Source organism: Podarcis melisellensis (genome assembly GCF_964234715.1).
Source record: "Podarcis melisellensis genome assembly, chromosome: 5".
Taxonomy (NCBI): Eukaryota; Metazoa; Chordata; class Lepidosauria; order Squamata; family Lacertidae; genus Podarcis; species Podarcis melisellensis.
Window position 1 is genome coordinate 85,458,935 of NC_138537.1, and position 19,206 is coordinate 85,478,140.

The 19,206-nt window shown below is 45.0% G+C and overlaps 1 protein-coding gene across 3 annotated transcripts in view; it reads right to left on the reverse strand.

The window, feature by feature from the left end:
* Positions 1-495: 495 nt before the first annotated feature.
* LOC309371078 (neurotrypsin-like) overlaps positions 496-19,206 on the reverse strand; it is a 36,679-nt gene continuing 17,968 nt past the window's right edge. The window contains exons 10-17 of one of the 3 annotated variants that reach the window (XM_081913590.1): positions 17,811-17,949; positions 16,075-16,277; positions 13,608-13,749; positions 12,267-12,469; positions 9,983-10,061; positions 5,751-5,873; positions 5,101-5,381; positions 496-3,312 (exon numbers count right to left, since the gene is read on the reverse strand). In XM_081913590.1, coding sequence (XP_081769716.1) covers positions 3,002-3,312; positions 5,101-5,381; positions 5,751-5,873; positions 9,983-10,061; positions 12,267-12,469; positions 13,608-13,749; positions 16,075-16,277; positions 17,811-17,949 — 1,481 coding nt within the window. In that variant the 3' untranslated portion in view covers positions 496-3,001. Of the gene's footprint in view, positions 3,313-5,100; positions 5,382-5,750; positions 5,874-9,982; positions 10,062-12,266; positions 12,470-13,607; positions 13,750-16,074; positions 16,278-17,810; positions 17,956-19,206 lie in introns of all 3 variants that reach the window. The other 2 variants (XM_081913589.1, XM_081913591.1) reach the window with 2 other exon arrangements.

A 19,206-nucleotide genomic window follows, 5' to 3' on the forward strand; every position in this document is an offset into this window, starting at 1 on the left:
CCCAGTGAGAGAAGTAGTCTTCTTCCACTTGAGAGGCGCTTTGCATATGAGACTTGAGAGCAACTTTATTTTCATTTCCTTTTATAAATCCAATGATAAAAATAAAATTTTTACATTTATTAGAATATAAGAGCGTAAGTTCAGATTAAAAGGATGGGTGTGGCCATCTAACATTCATCTGAAAGCCTTTCCCTTGATTAGGCAAGACAGCCACATTTTCTAGTTTGGAAAGCTCTGAAGTTAATAAATACCAATAAGGGTCCCAGTTTAACAAGGACTATACACCAGGCTTCCTCAACCGTGGCCCTCCAGATTTTTTGAGACTACAATTCCCATCATCCCTGACCACTGGCCCTGCTAGCTAGGGATCATGGGAGTTATAGACCAAAAACATCTGGAGGGCCCAGGAAGCCTGCTATACACCATAGACATCTTACCATGATTTTATAATGCTGTTAATTCTGAGTTGTGGTGAAAAATTCCGTGACAATGCTGCCCAGGGTGGATTTCCTTTGAATGAGAAAGAACTGGAGACATAAACTCTTCTTCTTCTTTGTCATATTTAGTTTATTTACAAATATACAAGTAAACCTAAGTGGAGTCAAAAAGGCACTCCATCAAGGCAGCAAATGTACTTCCCCATATCTGTTCTGCAGAGAGTTACCCCTTGGAGCCAACTCAAATCTTTCTCTTTGTTTCTTCCAAAACTGCCACCTCCACCACTCTCTCTTTCCCAGGCTCAGGGGAAACTCAGTCCCAACTATCTCCTAATCATTTCTAATTAATGGCACAAATTTGTATCTGAAACTTAAACCACGACGGGTTCCTGACAAATAAAAATAAAAATGCACAATAAAACAACCAATAAAATAAATAATAATAACAAAACAGCAGAACGGTAAAACCATATATTAAAACCAGAGCAAGGTAAAAATCCAAATTATTTTCTTAAAACAGTATCTTAAAAGGGAAGAGCATAGAAAGAAGAAACACCATGGTACACGTGCATCAGCACAACTGGACGCCTTCATTTGCCCCAGCTGCAACAAAATGTGTCTCTCCTGTATCAGTCTCTACAGCCACAGCAGGCACTGTAATTCTCCAATGGTTTGATGAGATCTCCAAAGGTATACTTCTCCATTGTCTCCCAAGATGCCAACAGTACAAACAGATCTTTAAACACCCTGGACATGTAAAAAAATTGGCACCACACAAGCCTGGAGTGGGGGTATTTCAAAGATGAATGCTGCTGTGGGCAGGCTCTTTCTCTGCTCAGCACCTGCCTTGTTTCTGACGTCGGGCCCAGAAGGGCTACTGAAGAAGATCTCAACATTCAGGCAGTTTCAAGAGCTCATATCTGACCCCTCTGGGCTATGAACCAACAGCCTGCCTCACAAAGCAATAGTTAGCCAGCAATGTAACACACAACACACAAACGCAAACAAACATCTGTGGTAATTTGCATCTAATGTGTTTAAAAAAACATTTAGGAAGACGCAAGTTAAAGTTTCCAGGTAGTATATATTTCAGAACTCCGCATCTTATGGTGCTGACCAGCTGGAGTGTACATATGTTACGAAAGAAACGAGGGAATAAAATGAATATGCCACATTTCGTTTCATTCATTTCAGTTAAAATGGCACAAGCACTTTAAAGTACTATGTTTTCGGCTGTCTCAAGGTTTTGTTTCTCTGTCCTGCCACACTAGCTTGGTGCATTTGTTCACAAACTTCTGCCTGTCTTCCAAAGCTGCAAGATACTTCAAATGCTACTCTCCAAAACTGTTCTCTTGGTATATGTAACATCTGGGATGTTATAATGTTAAGGAGATATGTAGGCAAATGTTAAACAGGGAGGGGGAGGAGAAGTCAAGCATATCTTCCCAGTCATCATCCTAAAACTTTCCCACTGACCTGACGGGGAAAATTGAAAATATGGAAAGGAGAAGTGTGTGAGAGAAGCAGAAATTCTATGGAAAAAATAATTTCCCTGACCAATGGAGCAATGTGACATTAAAAGCACAATAGCTCAGTTCAGACATCATGTCAAATCATGGTTTTCATTAAACATATTCTAATGTTTGCAACTTCCAAGCATACAAAAGGCAAGTCACTGCAAGCTCTTTATCCATTTTTGTTTTCTCAGAGCAATCCGTTCCTACATTGCCTTCTCTTCCTGTGGCTCAGCAGCCTCTAGAGGTTGCTAACCTGTGACCCTACAGTTATTGTTGTAGACTCCAGCTGCCAGCTGCTCCAGCCAGCATGGCCTGTGGTCAGGGATGATGGGAGTCCAACAACATCTGGAGGGCCATAGGTTAGCCATTTCTGCTCTAGATGACTCTAGAGACAGAGTGGTAGCTATAAAATCAAGCATCGCACCAACCCGAGATTAGCATAAACCATGGTTTGCAATCCCACTTCCAGCAACAGTTTCTAATTCTGGGTTGTCAGCTAATTGCAAACCATGATTTGGCATGATATCTGAATTGAGTCAATATCACCCTTTACTGTATAGCTGCCTAAAAAGAAAGATTGAGAGGGTGCGTGGAAACAGAAGAGAGCAGGTAGCTGAAACCATACAGGTGATCTGGTGTGAACAGTACAGAGTAATTAAGGGTAGCAAGAGTAGAAGTTTGTGTGAATGGACACTCCATAAGAAATATTCCATTTAGCAGCACCATGGAATATGACCAAGCCCATTCTCCCCTGTGCCCTGAAGAAGTGTTGCAGCTCTTTTGGAAAGAGTGGCATTGCCACCACTTGTTCTTTCAATAAACAGAACTTGGTATGAATACATCAGCCACAAGGATGTTCAATTTTCATTCACCTTCTCCTATCAGTAGCGTAAAATATTTTCTTGCTGCCCGCTTGCAAACGAACCTTGTTTAGGTACCAGCAAAAAACAGACACCCAACCAGAGACAAAATGAAGACATTCTTCTAAGCCACTGCCCAAATACTGCTGAGTAAAACAACACAAATCCATCTTTGGATTGAATGGTCTTATATCAGTTTGGTCACCTTCTTGATCCAGGGCACAAATTTGCTGACTTTTGTGTAAACACCAGGAGAGTCTTTTCGCCCACACCCATATCCCCAGGAAGTGATCCCTAGAATTACCCAGTGTCCACCTGACCTTTGACACATTAGCGGACCCCCACTATCCCCCTGACAGCTGTCCACCCGGTTATCTTCAGAAATGTTTCCAGCGCACAGCATACGATTAGTGAACTTCTTTCCATAACGGGATTTGCACACTCTTCTTGGGAGTAGGGGCACCGAGCCCTGGAGTAACGTCCTTGAGTATGACCTCCCTGAAACAATAATAGGTTATATATCTAGTGCAGCTCAGATAACCAAAAATCCTACCCACCAAACACAACCATTGTTCTCCTGCACAATTTTCATTAGGTTAACACACAGAAAAAAATATATCCTTCCCTAGGCCAGGATGGTATTTTAATGCAATGTGAAGTGGATTTTGATGTGATCTTCTTATACAGTTGTATCTTGGATCCTGGACAGCTTGCAACTTGAGCGTTTGGGTTCCCAAATGCCGCAAACCCAGAAGTGAGTGTTCCAGTTGGCAAACATACTTTGGAAGCAGAACGTCCAACAGGGCTTCCTCGGCTTCTAACTGAGTGCAGGAAGCTCCTGCAGCCAATCGGAAGCCGTGCCTTGGTTGCTGAACGTTTTCAGAAGTCGAACGGACTTCCGGAACGGATTCTGTTTGACAACCAAGGTATGACTGTAATGTGTTTTTATGGGGCAGGGGAGCAGGTTTAAATAAAAAGCTGGCAAAATGCTGGATGTGTTTAGAAGACAGGATACACAAAGGTTAGCTGTAACTAGCATCATGTGTCTAAAGGTAAAGGGACCCCTGACCATTAGGTCCAGTTGTGACCAACTCTGGGGTTGCGGCGCTCATCTCGCTTTATTGGCTGAGGGAGCTGGCGTACAGCTTCCAGGTCATGTGGCCAGCATGACTAAGCTGCTTCTGGCGAACCAGAGCAGCACACGGAAACACCGTTTACCTTCCCGCTAGAGCGGTACCTATTTATCTACTTGCACTTTGATGTGCTTTCGAACTGCTAGGTTGGCAGGAGCTGGGACCGAGCAACGGGAGCTCACCCCGTCGCAGGGATTCGAACCGCCGACCTTCTGATCTGCAACTCCTAGGCTCTGTGGTTTAACCTACAGCACCACCCGCGTCCCTATCATGTGTCTAGGCATACATTAATTCTGCAAAGTGAACTGCCCAAATCCTTGTAGAGCAGAGTGATCGATCTTGCAGTGGTTGCTGGAGCACTACTTCCTACATGCTGCTGATCATAGGAAAAGAATCAGGGTGATCTGGGGACATGCAAACTGAGATCTGGGAATAATCCATGTGTATTATGTGATCATCTGCAGAGTTCTATAACACCAGGGTAGCTGGCAGCCTTTTCAGTAGTGCCTATCTGGGATTATCCCTCTTAAACTTTGCAACTATGAAAACAGAAACAGAAACCTGCATAAATTTGTGGGTAGATTTCCTGTGCACGGCCTTTCCTGTGCCCATTCTTCCTTCATACACTCCAACATCTTCCCAAGCACTTAGCAAATACACACAGTATTTACACATGTAGTTCACATACTGCTATGATACAGAGACATCGCAGTCATACACTCAGTCTAATCAGCACATTTGATGGCGTTGCCTATCCCTCTATTTCCCAACAGTGGCAAATGGGTACATCTGTTCCCAGGCCTTATACGTTGGCAATTTTTAAACCTTCCAACAACTGGAATGTTTGCAAATATCTCAATAAATGCCCTATCAGATGAGCAGGGAGGGTATTTAAATTAATTGCCAGAGTTCTCAGCCAACGGCTAGTGCGGACTGTGTTTACCTCAGTCTTTTTCTTTAACATAATTTAAAATGAATTTGGCAAAAAGACTGTTTTTCCTGCAAATCAGCTTGTTTTATGCTTTAATTTGATGGTGTATTTGTCTCTATATAGTGAGCACCCTAAAAGATTATCCAAAGCTGGGTAGAACAGACACCCCAAATCTTACTATCTCTTTCCATGTGAAAAATCCTGACACAATCTACAACGTACCTGTATCTCCCCAGCCAGATATGACACAGGCCTGTCTATCTATAGAAGACTTCTCCTTCCTCTCAGGAAGGCAGACAGGAAGGACATGGTGGCTGAAGGAAAGACAGCTGCCGCTTTTGCCCCGAATTCTGACTAAAGCAATGTCATTGTCGTTGCTGCTAGACTGGTAGTTCCTATGAAGGACAATCTTCTCCACCGGCAGCTCTCTCTCGAACTCGTCCCTCACACCAGTGTGGTGGTCTCCCACACGCAGCAGGTAGCGCCGTACATCTACTCCAAACCTGGCCATGAGAGAATGATCAGTCAGTCCATTATTCATCCATAGAGATGACTCACCTTTTTCTCCTTTTCTTGTTCAGCGTTGAAATTTAGATTGCAGTCTCCCTGGGCACAGACCCAGCTTTTCTGTTCATGATATTCTGCAAAGCATCACGTTAACTGATGGCACTAATGTGAATATACAAGATCACCATCTCAAGAATGCCACTCTCTTGTGTTCACAAAAGGTGGCCAATCGTGGGCTCTCTTTACTTAGGTAGGTATTTTAGGCGAGGGCCATAGGTTGACGGTTTTGAGTTGGGGACAGAATGGCAACCGTGCTTTGCACTTCTGCACTTTAAGGACTCTTTTATTTGCAAACAGCCTGTTACCTTTTGAAGCAATGTGCTGCCGTCAGCACCCAGCAGTTGCTGATGAGAGTCGCTCCACACAGCAGGCGAGCATCTCTGTGAAACCCCTTTAGACGTAGCGAGACCTGCCAAGGCCAGCCTCCTCTGAAAGAGAAATGGGAGGCAACGTGAAAAATACAGAGGTAGACGAAATAAGGACAGAAGGAAGGGTTATGTGAAGGATGCTCCGTGCTTCATTAATTTGCGTTTTTTCTGAAAGAAACTCTGTTAGCTAGTGGCACAACCTTCTAGAGTAAAGTGAGCATCACCAGCATAAATATCATGACTGCTAGCAGCACTGAAATGAGCTCATTGGTGTTTGGTGCTGTACAAGTACAGACAGCCAGAGGTCATCACTAAGGGTATTCAACTGAAGGCTCGCGAAAAAGGCAATAAGAGGATGCAAAGAGAATGCACCTGCTTAGGTCCTGCCACAGCACTCAGGTCATCCAACAAGACAGCCAAGGCAGTTTCAGTACCAAATCTGGACCAAAATGGATCTAGATAAAGGAATCTAAGAATCCCTAGACATATGCAAACACCTTGCCCCCAAATCCAACCTGAAGACGCTTGGAAAAATAATCAGAGTTCAGAGACCATTGCTTTCAGAGTGGTTTCAAAACTGCCTCCTTTCATAACAAGGCATTAAATGCCTACTGGGCTCAGTAAGCCATCCCTCTTCTTCCCAGTCTTATGAGCCAAGAGGTGCACAGAGCAAGCAAATAGGCAATATATCGCATTCCTACAAGCAACTTTTCTGTTATAACCTTAGTCCTCAGTAATGAAATTCATTCAATAAATTATGGCTGGAGTCTGCCCAAAGCATCCAAATCATGATGGATGCCAGCATATATTTTTTTTCATTCTCAAAACACACCGCCAAAACAATGTGCCAATTATGGCTTCTTAAAACCAGCCTCTGGTTTTAAAGAGAGCCCCAAACCACTCAAAGTAACTCCACTGGGTGGCACTGCATAAATGCAATACTGGCAGAAAAGGGTTTATGTTTTTGTCATCACCATCGTTGACACAGTACAGGCTCAAATGCAAGATCTCACTTGTATTTTTTTAATTTGGCTTGAGTTTCCCATCACTTGCATTTGAACCATCTTCCCCTCACTGTCCCAAGCTCCCCGGTATAACTTTACTGAATAGACTCTGCTCTGTGGGAAAGGACACGGAGGAGCAATTACCTAGATTGGCCAAGCATTTTCCTGCCTGTCAACTTATTTCCGAGAAGAGAGTACCATTCAGTTCCAAAGAAGTATATGCATGATACTATTTCTTACTAGGGCTTGCCGATCAGAAGGTCGGCGGTTCAAATCCCCGCGACGGGGTGAGCTCCGATTGCTTGGTTCCAGCTCCTGCCAACCTAGCAGTTTGAAAACACGTCAAAGTGCAAGTAGTTAAATAGGTACCACTCTGGCGTGAAGGTAAACGGCGTTTCCGTGCGCTGCTCTGGTTCGCCAGAAGTGGCTTAGTTATGCTGGACACATGACCCAGAAGCTGTATGCCAGCTCCCTCGGCCAGTAAAGCGAGATGAGCGCAGCAACCTCAGAGTCGTCCGCGGCTGGACCTAAAGGTCAGGGGTCCCTTAACCTTTAAATTCCACTGAATTCAGTTCCATTTACTCTCTAGTAAGGGTGCTTAGAACTGCAGCTGGGCAGTGCAGTTGTATGGTATTGCTACACCAGTGGCTGCAAACAATGTCACAACACTGGCATAATGTAGCCACAATCTTAAGCGACAAAGTAGACAACAAGATAAAACTTGCTTTAAAGGAGAATCAGCATAGAAAAACTGGCAGACATTCCCTCGGTGCCCTTGGCAATTCTGATGCCACCCACCGACCACTGCGTTGTGCATCCCTGCTGTCACATTAGCCATGCATGAAAGGAGCCGATCAATGCACAGCAATGCCCAAACGACCCAATGACATCACCCTACACACCATGCATACAAAGCACAATGCGCCAGCAGCCACAAACACAACCTCAGTACAGACAGCTGTGGCACAGCAAGCAGGAGCCCGGATAGACACATCTGAGGCATAGCGTCATGGCCAAACAGATGGAACTCAGGACGGACAAACAGTCCCAATCAGAACGTTTCCTGGCACTTACGTATGTCAGAATGCCTGTGAGCATGCATAGATATTTTAACCAATCAAGGTGCAAGTCTTTTGGTGATGAAGGGGCTTAATCTCCCTACGTGAAAAGAAGGGAGAGGGTGTCTGTATTGCCCCAGGCAGGGAGGCAATGGGTGATTCCTGTTTTTCCTGCTGCTACTGGGTTGTTTTCATTTAGTGGACCCATTTCTGTATACATGATTAAAGGTAAAGAGACCTCTGACCATTAGGTCCAGTCGCGAACAACTATGGGGTTGCAGCGCTCAACTCGCTTTACTGGCTGAGGGAGCCAGCGTACAGCTTCTGGGTCATGTGACTAGCATGACTAAGCCGCTTCTGAGCAGCGCACGGAAAAGCCGTTTACCTTCCCGCCGGAGCGGTACCTATTTATCTAGTTGCACTTTGATGTGCTTTCGAACTCCTAGGTTGCCAGGAGCAAGGACCGGGCAATGGGAGCTCACCCCGTCGTGGGGATTTGAACCACTGACCTTCTGATCGGCAAGCCCTAGGCTCTGTGGTTTAGACCACAGCACCACCCGCGTCCCACCTATACATGATTACTGGTTAGTTATTTGTTAGTTCAGCACTGGAGCTTTTGATTGATGCGAGAACTCAGTGGAAGGTGTGTAGGGAAACTGTTGCTGTCTGTTTAGTTTTTTCGGCAAGGGATGAATACAAGCGTATTACGCAGGGGTTACGTTCCTGGGTAGCGCATGTATACGTGAAATCGCTTATAGGGAGGAACAATATCTAAAAAGCCGAACTCTGCCAAAAATCCGCCCAACTACAATCGCTCCCTCCAAACCTCTTTTCTCAAACTCCAACTCTTCACAGGCCTTGAAGGTCGGTGCAAAGGCTCCTGGGATTGCAGCAGCAAAGACTCCTAGGACCGCTAGCTGTTTTCCTGCTCTTTTCATGCCATTTTTGCAGTTTTCCTGTTCTTTTCGGGCCGTTCTTGCTCCTTTTGCTCCTTTTGTGCCTTTTTGCAGTTTAAATCACTTATACATTATTTCAAAAACTTATGTCATGTGGTACGGCTTAATTTCTAAATACAGTGGTACCTCGGGTTAAGTACTTAATTCGTTCCAGAGGTCTGTACTTAACCTGAAACTGTTCTTAACCTGAAGCACCACTTTAGCTAATGGGGCCTCCTGCTGCTGTCGCACCGCCGGAGCACAATTTCTGTTCTCATCCTGAAGCAAAGTTCTTAACCTGAAGCACTATTTCTGGGTTAGCGGAGTATGTAACCTGAAGCGTATGTAACCCGAGGTACCACTGTAAAATGTATATGGAGTAAATATTGTCTGGAAACCATACTTGGGCCCTCTTACATTGAAGCTCTTTCCATGTCCACAGATGTGCAGAGAACAATAAGCAGCCCAGCAACTGACTTGTACTTCACCTCTGGTGTTGGGGGCTGGGTACAGTCCTCCAATGCACCTGGAGCAGCAGAGGCTAGCTCAGGGAGTACACAGTGCAGGGTCAGGTGACATGGTCCTTTGCAAAGTGCCGCCTGAGGCGGCCACCTTACTCTGCCTAATGGTAAAGCCGGCCCTGCATATGTCCCACCCTGAAGACAGCAGAAGTGAGCAATACAAAAGGGCGTCTGCCCAACAATCAAGACAGAGCTGGATCAACTACAGGCTTCATTGAATGGCATTGGAGTGAGCAAGAATGGAATTCCAAATGAGTCCTGCCTAGTTAACTGCATTTTCACCAGCAATTTGCAAAAGACCAAAACAGAGCACAAACCCCGCTCTTAAATTTGCCCGTGTATTGCTTGACTGTCAGGAATCTCACCCTTTGACCAAATGATTATGCATGGTCAGAAGGGATTAGAAATAATCCTAACCACTACTTGGGAGCAGTGTTAATCTTTTGCTCTGGGTAATTCATGCAAACCTCATGAGGAACTATGAAATACACCCAAATCAATCCATTTTTCTATCATGCAACAGAACAACTGGGCTAGGAATGTAAGAGGCTGGTTTATACCAGCTCAGACCGTTGGCCCATATAGCACAGTATTGCATTCTCCATCTAGCAACATCCTTATTATTATTATTACAAGTTGCAAGTGAGGTACCTGAGAGATTTGTTTCCACCAATTATCCTTTTTTTGCGGTGGTGAAGCAAGCGCCGTCCACACATGCCGAATATTGAACCTGCCAATAAAGCCAAAGTGATTTAAACACATAACCTCACATCATAGCCCTTCAACACAATCTGCCGGTACACGGTTAATGAACATTTTGCCCTTGTATAAAGATTTTGAAAAGATAATACCACTTTAATTAAAAGACAACTTTCCCTTCTCTTGCACCACTATCTTGCATGAAAATTTCAATAGATTAAAACTAGGGGAAATGCTTACAAGCCATCATGAATGTTAATGGTCAATAAGGTAAAGGTAAAGGTACCCCTGACCATACGGGCCAGTCGTGACCGACTCTAGGGTTGCGCGCTCATCTCGCTCAAGAGGCCGGGAGCCGGCGCTGTCCGAAGACACTTCCGGGTCACGTGGCCAGCATGACGAAGCTGCATCTGGCGAGCCAGCACCAGTGCCGCACACGGAAACGCCGTTTACCTTCCCGCTAGAAAGCAGTCCCTATTTATCTACTTGCACTTAGGGGGGCTTTCGAACTGCTAGGTAGGCAGCAGCTGGGACCGAATGACGGGAGCTCACCCCACCGCGGAGATTCGAACCACCGACCTTTCAATCGGCAGGTCCTAGGCTCTGTGGTTTAACCCACAGCGCCACCCGCGTCCCTAATGGTCAATACAGAAAACTAAAAATGAAAACAAGAAGAGTCTGGCAAAGCATTTCCCCACCCGTAAAAACAAAGCACCGGAGAAAATAATTGTTTCGGACAAAATAAAACATGCACGTTGTGCACACTTTTTGCAAATTCGATCTAAAAATCAGTTGCAGCCATAGGCAAGCATAAAGGTCATGGAAACTTACAGTGTTGAGAAACTTGATGTTGTAGTTGGAGGCAGTATCAGCCTTAAGTTGACAACAACCCTTAAAACTTCTTAAAACACTAAAACAAATGTATCGTGGCAAAATCTTCCTTTTTAGGACATACTTTTAATAGCAAATGTTGATGGCAGTGATGACAATGCTAGGTTGCTGCACCATGGTCAGCAGAGGGAAGTACCATGGTTGGGAATGGGAAACCTTATTCTGGAGCCTTACCAAGAAGCCGACAAGCTATTGCCAGCGGTAGGTTCTGAAACGGAGTGTCATTGGGTAATTTGCATACTGCAAAACAATTACCATATTTTTTGCTCTATAAGACTCACTTTTTCCCTCCTAAAAAGTTAGAGGAAATGTGTGTGCGTCTTATGGAGCGAATGCAGGCTGCGCAGCTATCCCAGAAGCCAGAACAGCAAGAGCAGGGGTGTCAAACTCAAATTCATCGGGGGCCGCATCAGCAGTTTGGTCACCCTCAAAGGGCCAGTTGTATCTGTAGGATTATGTGTCCACTCTTTATTATCATAAATTATTGTTACTGCATTCAATTATTACTGTTTTTTGTAATAATGTAAGTAATAACTAGCTCTGAAAGCAGAAACATAGAATAATGGCAAGTTTCCTGTGTAGAACAGCCGGCACCGCTAGAGGGCAGACGTTCTCTGGCTTGTAGGCTGTCGTGCATGCGCCGAAGAGGCGGCTTTCTTGTGTCAAAAAAAAAAACGAGAATAAAAGGTGAAGGCTGGCGGCCGCCGGCGGCTACACGGGCCACATGACCAGGTCTGGCAGGCCGGATTCGGCCCACGGGCCTTGTGTTTGACACCCGTGAGCAAGAGGGATCGCTGCTTTCACTGCGCAGCGATCCCTCTTGCTGTTCTGGCTCCTGAGATTCAGAATATTTTTTTTCTTGTTTTCCTCCTCCAAAAACTAGGTGCGTCTTGTGGTCTGGTGCATCTTATAGAGCAAAAAATACGGTAAGTGGGATTGAGGAAGGGTGGGGTTTTGGGAATCTAGCGTAGGGGCCTGCTTTGGAGGCAGGGACTGGGGGCCTGAATAAAAGACAAGAGTGTGGATATCACAAATAACCCTGTTCATCGGGGTTAACTTGGTGCATATTGTCTTGTGTGTGTGTGTGTGTTTTAGGGGGTGGGATCAGGGCCAAGGGTCACTGAGAGTTTGTTGGGGTGTTTTTTCACCCTTTCTTCCCATGTTGTTTGTCAGGGTGGGGGGAATACCTCCCACAACTTGCTATTTGCTTTTGGAGTTGCCATTTGCTGTAATGCAAAGCTAATGAAAGCCATGATTCTCTAGAAGCTAAACTTCATGCTAAAGTCTACACACAACTATTGAAAATGCCACGGAGAGAGAAGGGTACGGTTAATATGCCACACACCTGCATTTGTGTTTGCCTGGTTCTCCTTTTCCTCTATGTAGTCACAGATCACTCCGGCATCTTTCCAACAGCTGTGAATGTTGCTCTTGCGGGTGACGCACTCCCCCAGGGTGTGCTCAGTGCCACTGCACTCCACCTTGTCCAGATGGATAGGTGCGTGTCCTTCAGCAAGGTAAGCCATGGACTTCGCTTTTGCAGTACCACTGCAAGGAGGGAATCAGTTGAATGGAACATCATGGAAAACAAGCATCTGTGCTTAGAAAAGCCCCTCCGAAAATCAATCGCCATCAGATTATGGACTCCCTTGCCCCCTAACAATCCAGGTCACAGTATGTCACCCACTGGTAGGAAGCAAACCGCACCAAACCAAAACTCAAGGAAGGACTCCCTCGGAGCAGGGAGATCATAAGCAATGCATGCCAAACTCAAATACTTCAACACACTGAGGTACCATTAAGATCAGGCCATTTCAAGGACATGGACAGCTAATTAAACAATCTATGTCCTTTTGAACTGGGGAGGGGAGTATTTGGTTGGTTACTATGTTGTGTAAAAAGGTAAAGGGATCCCTAACCATTAGGTGCAGTCGTGACTGACTCTGGGGTTGCGGCACTCATATCGCTTTATTGGCCAAGGGAGCGAGCAACGGGAGCTCACCCCGTTGCGGGGATTCGAACCGCGACCTTCTGATCGGCAAGTCCTAGGCTCTGTGGTTTAACCCACAGTGCCACCCGCGTCCCACTTTGTTGTGTATGTTTGTGTAAATTGCTGCAAATTGTGTAAATTGCTGTAAATAGCCCTGTGATTCTTGGATGAAGGGCAGGATATAAATTTAATTTAAAAATAAACAAAATAAGCAGTGGCCCTACAAATGTTGTTGGATCCAGCTCCCCTAAGCCCCAATTGACAGAGCCAATGACTAAGGGATGACTGGAGTTTCAGTCCAACAACACTGGGAGAGCTGCAGGTTCCCCATGCCTGCATTGATCAATCCTCACATAGCCTGAGAAGAATCAGCACAAAGAAGCTGCAAGAAAGAGCGCTTCAGCAATACAGACAGACAAACAGCACAAAATCCACAAACTGCATTTGCAGATTAAACCAAAGCTGTTTCCACTGCAAGATGGAGAGAGCTTGAAAAGACCCCTTGAGAAACGAGGAAACAGAGCTCACTTGAAAGTCCCAAGAGACAAAAGAGGGGTATGAATAAGCACCTGTGGATTTCGGGGGGCATAGCAGGCTTCACCCTTCTAAAAGCTTCATCAGGCAAAACTAGCCATTGACCATGGACTTTGAATATTCTACCCTCCAACCTTAAACAATACATTGTAAATCAATTACCTGTAACCCAGCTGCTTGCAAACTACAGCTGCATCTCTATCTGTCCAGCCATGGTCACAGACACTGCCCCACTGTCCATTCATGAAAACCTCGACACGCCCCTCTTTGGTGCCGTTCCCATCCACCAGCCGCACAGAGATCCCTGCATGTTAAAAAGGGCACTGTTTAGAACACACTAAAGAAAGAAAACAACTGAATAGTGCAATATAGTAGAGCTGTTGTTGTTTGTTATAATTTATTGAACTTATTAGTCCCTCTTTAAGTAAAAGTAACTTGAAGTGACCTACAAAAGGCAACACATACATTGAAACCAACATAAAACGAAGAGTTCGACCACACTTCTGCTTGTCCCATTTCTAGAAATGCCATGGGTCCAAGCGGTTTCCCCTTTTCCCTGCTCCTTTTCCAAGGAAAACCTGCTCTTTAGCAGAGTAAGTGGCAGGACTGACACATCCCACCCAGAGTTAGCATGGAGGCAAGCTCTTCTTGTAAATAAGATCGGCTTAATTAAAAAGGGGGAAGGGAGAGAGCCAAGAAGCTCCATTTGTTGTGGAACTTAAATAACCTGGCCTGAGCCCAGCTTCGGCTGGGGAGGGCAGGATATAAATAAAATTTATTATAAATAAAATTTATTTATTATTATTATTATTATAAATAGATAAAATGAAGGAGAAGGAAACAATACACAGGTCACATCCATGCCGTTCATTTAAAGCACATGGCTTCCTCAAAGAATCCTGGGAACTGTAATTTGTTAAGGGTGCTGGGAGTTGTAGCTTTATGAGGAATAAACTATAGTGTCAAGGATTCTTGGAAGGAAGCCATGGCATGAAGTGGCGTAAGAGCACTTTAAACGTATGGTGTGGATGTGATCACACTTGATTAGAAAAGGGTAACTAGCACCCATTCTTTTTAAGTATAGTCGTACCTTGGAAGTCGAACGGAATCCGTTCCGGAAGTCCATTGGACTTCCAAAATGTTCAGAAACCAAAGCACAGCTTCAGATTCAATCAGAAGCCCTGTCAGACATTCTGCTTCCAAAGAACATTCACAAAACAGAACACTCACTTCCGCGTTTGCAGCATTTGTGAGCCAAAATGTTCAAGTACCAAGGTGTTCGGGATCCAAGGTATGACTGTACTAATTCACTCCTCAGCTCATTTGTCTGATGGGATTAAAGGTAAAGGTAGAGGGACCCCTGACCATTAGGTCCAGTCGTGACCGACTCTGGGGTTGCAGCACTCATCTCGCTTTACTGGCCGAGGGAGCCGGCGTACAGCTTCTGGGTCATGTGGCCAGCATGACTAAGCCGCTTCTGGCGAACCAGAGCAGTGCACGGAAATGCCGTTTACCTTCCCGCAGGAGCGGTACCTATTTATCTACTTGCACTCTGACGTGCTTTCGAACTGCTAGGTTGGCAGGAGCAGGGACCAATGAATGGGAGCTCACCCCATCGCGGGGATTTGAACCGCCGACCTTCTGATTGGCATGTCTTAGGCTCTGTGGTTTAACCCACAGCGCCAACTACAGCTAAAGGGAAACTAACAGCAAGAACAGGTCCAGGTACACTCTCTAAGAGCCAAACAAGATGCAACGCTTTCACTTGTCCTGTTCACATGTGGGATGGAGTGGGTGGGTGTGCACCTAATTCTTAACATCAAAATGAGGGTGTGAAAGAAACAAACCAAGTCTTGCCACCCGCCATTTTACCTCCCTCCTGTTCTCTCACTTTCCTCGCAGACCAGCTGAGATTAGAGCCAGGATCCAAGAAAAGTACCTCTACCAATGAAAGGAAGGCTTCAGTGTCCCTTGCATGTGTATCCCTTTTAATGTAAAGATTAAATCTCTCCCCTCTGATGTGTGGACAAGGCAGGTGCACACACAAACAAACCCCTATCCTGTCCCCTTGGCCTGAAGTAAATGGATAAAAGAAGGCCAACTACTTTGAGCTCTACAGCACAGAATCCAAGTGGATTTCCCAGCAAGGGAATGTGCTGCACAAACTTGCAGCAGTACCAAGCTCTCACTACCATAAAGAAGGCTGATTGCAGAAGAATTGATGCTTTTGAATTATGGTGCTGGAGGAGACTCTTGAGAGTCCCATGGACTGCAAGAAGATCAAACACATCCATTCTTAAGGAAATCAGCCCTGAGTGCTCACTGGAAGGACAGATCCTGAAGCTGAGACTCCAATACTTTGGCCACCTCATGAGAAGAGAAGACTCCCTGGAAAAGACCCTGATGTTGGGAAAGATGGAGGGCACAAGGAGAAGGGGACGACAGAGGACGAGATGGTTGGACAGTGTTCTCAAAGCTACCAGCATGAGTTTGACCAAACTGCGGGAGTCAGTGCAAGACAGAAGTGCCTGGCATGCTCTGGTCCATGGGGTCACGAAGAGTCGGACACAACTAAACGACTAAACAACAACAAAGCTCTCACTGCCTTGGAGAATCCATAGCTAGTTACCTGTAGCCTCTTCAGTGATCCTGTTGCTATCGGGGGAGCAGTGGACACCCACGTCCTCTTCGTGTGAGCAGTCGTGCTGCCCCCAGTTGCTGTGCGGGCAGTCAAAGAGCGACAGCTCACTGCCTGTGCAAGCCACATCATCCAGTAAGATGAAGCCTTGTCCAGAAGCAAACTCCCCCTCTGCTGCCAGCTGTGCGGGGCCACTGGAGGAAGCAAGCAAAGATGTTGATAGCAGATCTTTTCCTCAAGGGATTCCTGTGCAGAGCATCCATCTTAACCAACAAGGGTGGTTTGAACCCATCAATGCAAAGGAAGGTCCTGTAGATATACTTTCTTACGGGGCCCTGCAGATACATGTGCATATACTTGACAGTGTACTCAGAAAGCACTGGAAATCCTGGAAGGCCTGCTCTCTGCCTTGCAGGCCTTTTCCTCCCTGGTCTGGGAGGGCAGGGCCAGGACTGACTCCAGCTACAAAAGCTGAGGCTGCTGAACAGACCCTTGGGCTGTGGCGTTGTTTAGAGGGTTTGTTGTGGGTAGGGGTTGCTGTTGGGTTTTGTACCTTTATTATAGATGTTGTTGAGATTTATGTGGAAATTGGTGGTGTATTTTTTAAAGTTTTATTTATTGTTTATGACTACTTTGTAAACTACCTTGAGCATGGGTTGGCAAACTAAGGCCCGGGGGTTGGATCCGGTCCAATCGCCTTCTAAATCCAGCCCACGGATGGTCCAGGAATCAGCATGTTTTTACATGAGTAGAATGTGTGCTTTTATTTAAAATGCATCTCTGGGTTATTTGTGGGGCATAGGAATTCATTCATTATTATTTCCCCCCAAAATATAGTCCGGCCCCCGCAAGGTCTGAGGGACAGTGGACTAGCCCCCTGCTGAAAAGGTTTGCTGACCCCTGATCTTGAGCATGGCTTGAACAGTGCAAAGGCGACATACAATTATGTATGTATGTGTGTGTGTGTGTGTGTGTGTGTGTGTGTGTATGGGAGGGTGTAGGAATAAATAATTGCCCTGTTTCTCATTTAACTCTAACAAAACAGTGTTTTTTACAAGGACTAAAGGCAGGATCCTTTGGTATTTTTAGCTTTCCCTTCTCTCATTTTTCTCTGTTTCACCCTCACAGCTAAAATCTGGATTCTATGCCCTGTATATATACCGACTTGCCTTGTTTGCTTATGTCATTCTGGGTATGTTCATGGTATTGGATTAATAGCAAAAAAACTAATATTAATCATACATAGGATTGTGCACATTTTGTAAAAAAAAATATATTTTTGTGAGCTATTGTTTCTTTTGGAGATTTAACATATTTAAACATTTATATAAAACAGAAAATCTGCACCACTTCCACAATCTTCAAGATGTTCTGAGGGCAATCCACAAAAGTAGCATCAGGCATCGTGTGTTGTTCTCCAATTGTGAATTCAGTTTTTATGTGCAAGGTTTTGTCTTGATTCAGATACCGCAACTAGTCATAGTTGAGGAAGATTAACTATGGTTTGGTGCAGTGACTAAGACGACAAACCCAGGCTTCTTGCCAGCCAGAAAGCCAGAATCAGAAACTATGGTTTGAAGTGAGTTTGCAAACCATGGGATCAGCTAACTAGTTTGTCATAATTGACCCATACAGCTGGCTAATCTAAAACCCCTTTGAAAAACAAAACAAAACAAAAAACACAACACAACACACACACACACAATCTTATTTAGACTTGCATTTACCTGAAGCCAAGCTGTCTGCAAGCCACCTGGGCATTAATACCTGTCCAGCCGTCATCACACACGCATCCCCAGCTTCCATTGTGGTATACCTCCACCCTTCCTTCATTTGGTTTGTGGCCTCCTGCCAGTCGAATAGTACCTTCTGTTAGCATGAGAGAGAGAAGGATAGGCAAGTGATTAAGCAGGAAGATTCCTTCCCTCCCACCCTATGATCCTGAATACTACACACAGTCCAAGCGGTGAACACCCCCAATTATCTTAAAGAAATGTCTCTTGGCAATAAACCTTTCCAGAGAGACAGCTTAGATCCCCAAACTCGGCCCTCCAGCTGTTTTGGGTTTACAGTTCCCATGATCCCTGATCACTGGTCCTGTTAGCTAGGGATGGAGTTGTAGTCCCAAAACAGCTGGAGGGCCAAATTTGGGGGTGCCTGCCCTATAGCCTTCTGCTGTAGAGCAAAGCCAGGAGGTCCTCATTACTCGAAACCATGACAATGACTTAATATTAAAACACAGCAGCTACAATGTCAAGCCCAAGTCAAACACTTTTAAATGCTGTTTATTTTAATGAGACCAAGTTAATCTTGTGTTTCATGCACGCACTTAACCGAATGAAAATTAAATGCACAAATATGATACTAAATAAGTTGGAAAACACCAACAATGTGCTGCCTCAGATAGGTTTTTTTGCATTTGAAGAGAGAAGTCAGAACTGAAATAAAATCTCAGAATCTCCACTTTATTCCTTTTCATATTATCATGTTTCTAACCTCCCTAGTTGCACAAAAGAGGCTGGAAGTATATTTTTAAAAAATTTATTATCTATACCTCTGAAGATTGTGGGGCAGTGTACAATATAAAAACACAAAAATACATAGCATAATAACAGACAAAAAGAATACCCCACCTCACATATTATTTCATTCATGTTTTCCCAAAGGCTTCGGCCAGAAACTGGCAAGGAGATACCCAGCCTGCCTTCATTACATTATCCAAGTCCTCCCCAACTTCAATCTTCTTATAGCAGCTTTCCATTACTCCCCCTCAGTGTTTAGCACAGAAGCTCCTGTGTATATACTGCTATAAGGAATCATGGAATAGCGAAGGGAGCAGACTGCAGCATTTGGGGACAAAATCACTGAGGTAGGAAAGCTGTGCCTGAGCTGAACCACTTTAGACTGCAGGTGGGAGTCTTATCTAAACGAAGTCATCACCCTACAAAATAAACAGATTCCTGCATATAGAAAACAGGGAGGAGGCCAGGCTGGTCTCCTTTGCTTACTAGTTTTAGACTCACAGAGAATCTGGGAGTCCCCACCAGCACTCAGAAGTGGTACAATGCAGCCAAATATTTGCCATCTCAATGAGAAAAAGGGTTAATGAGGGTCTGCCGCATG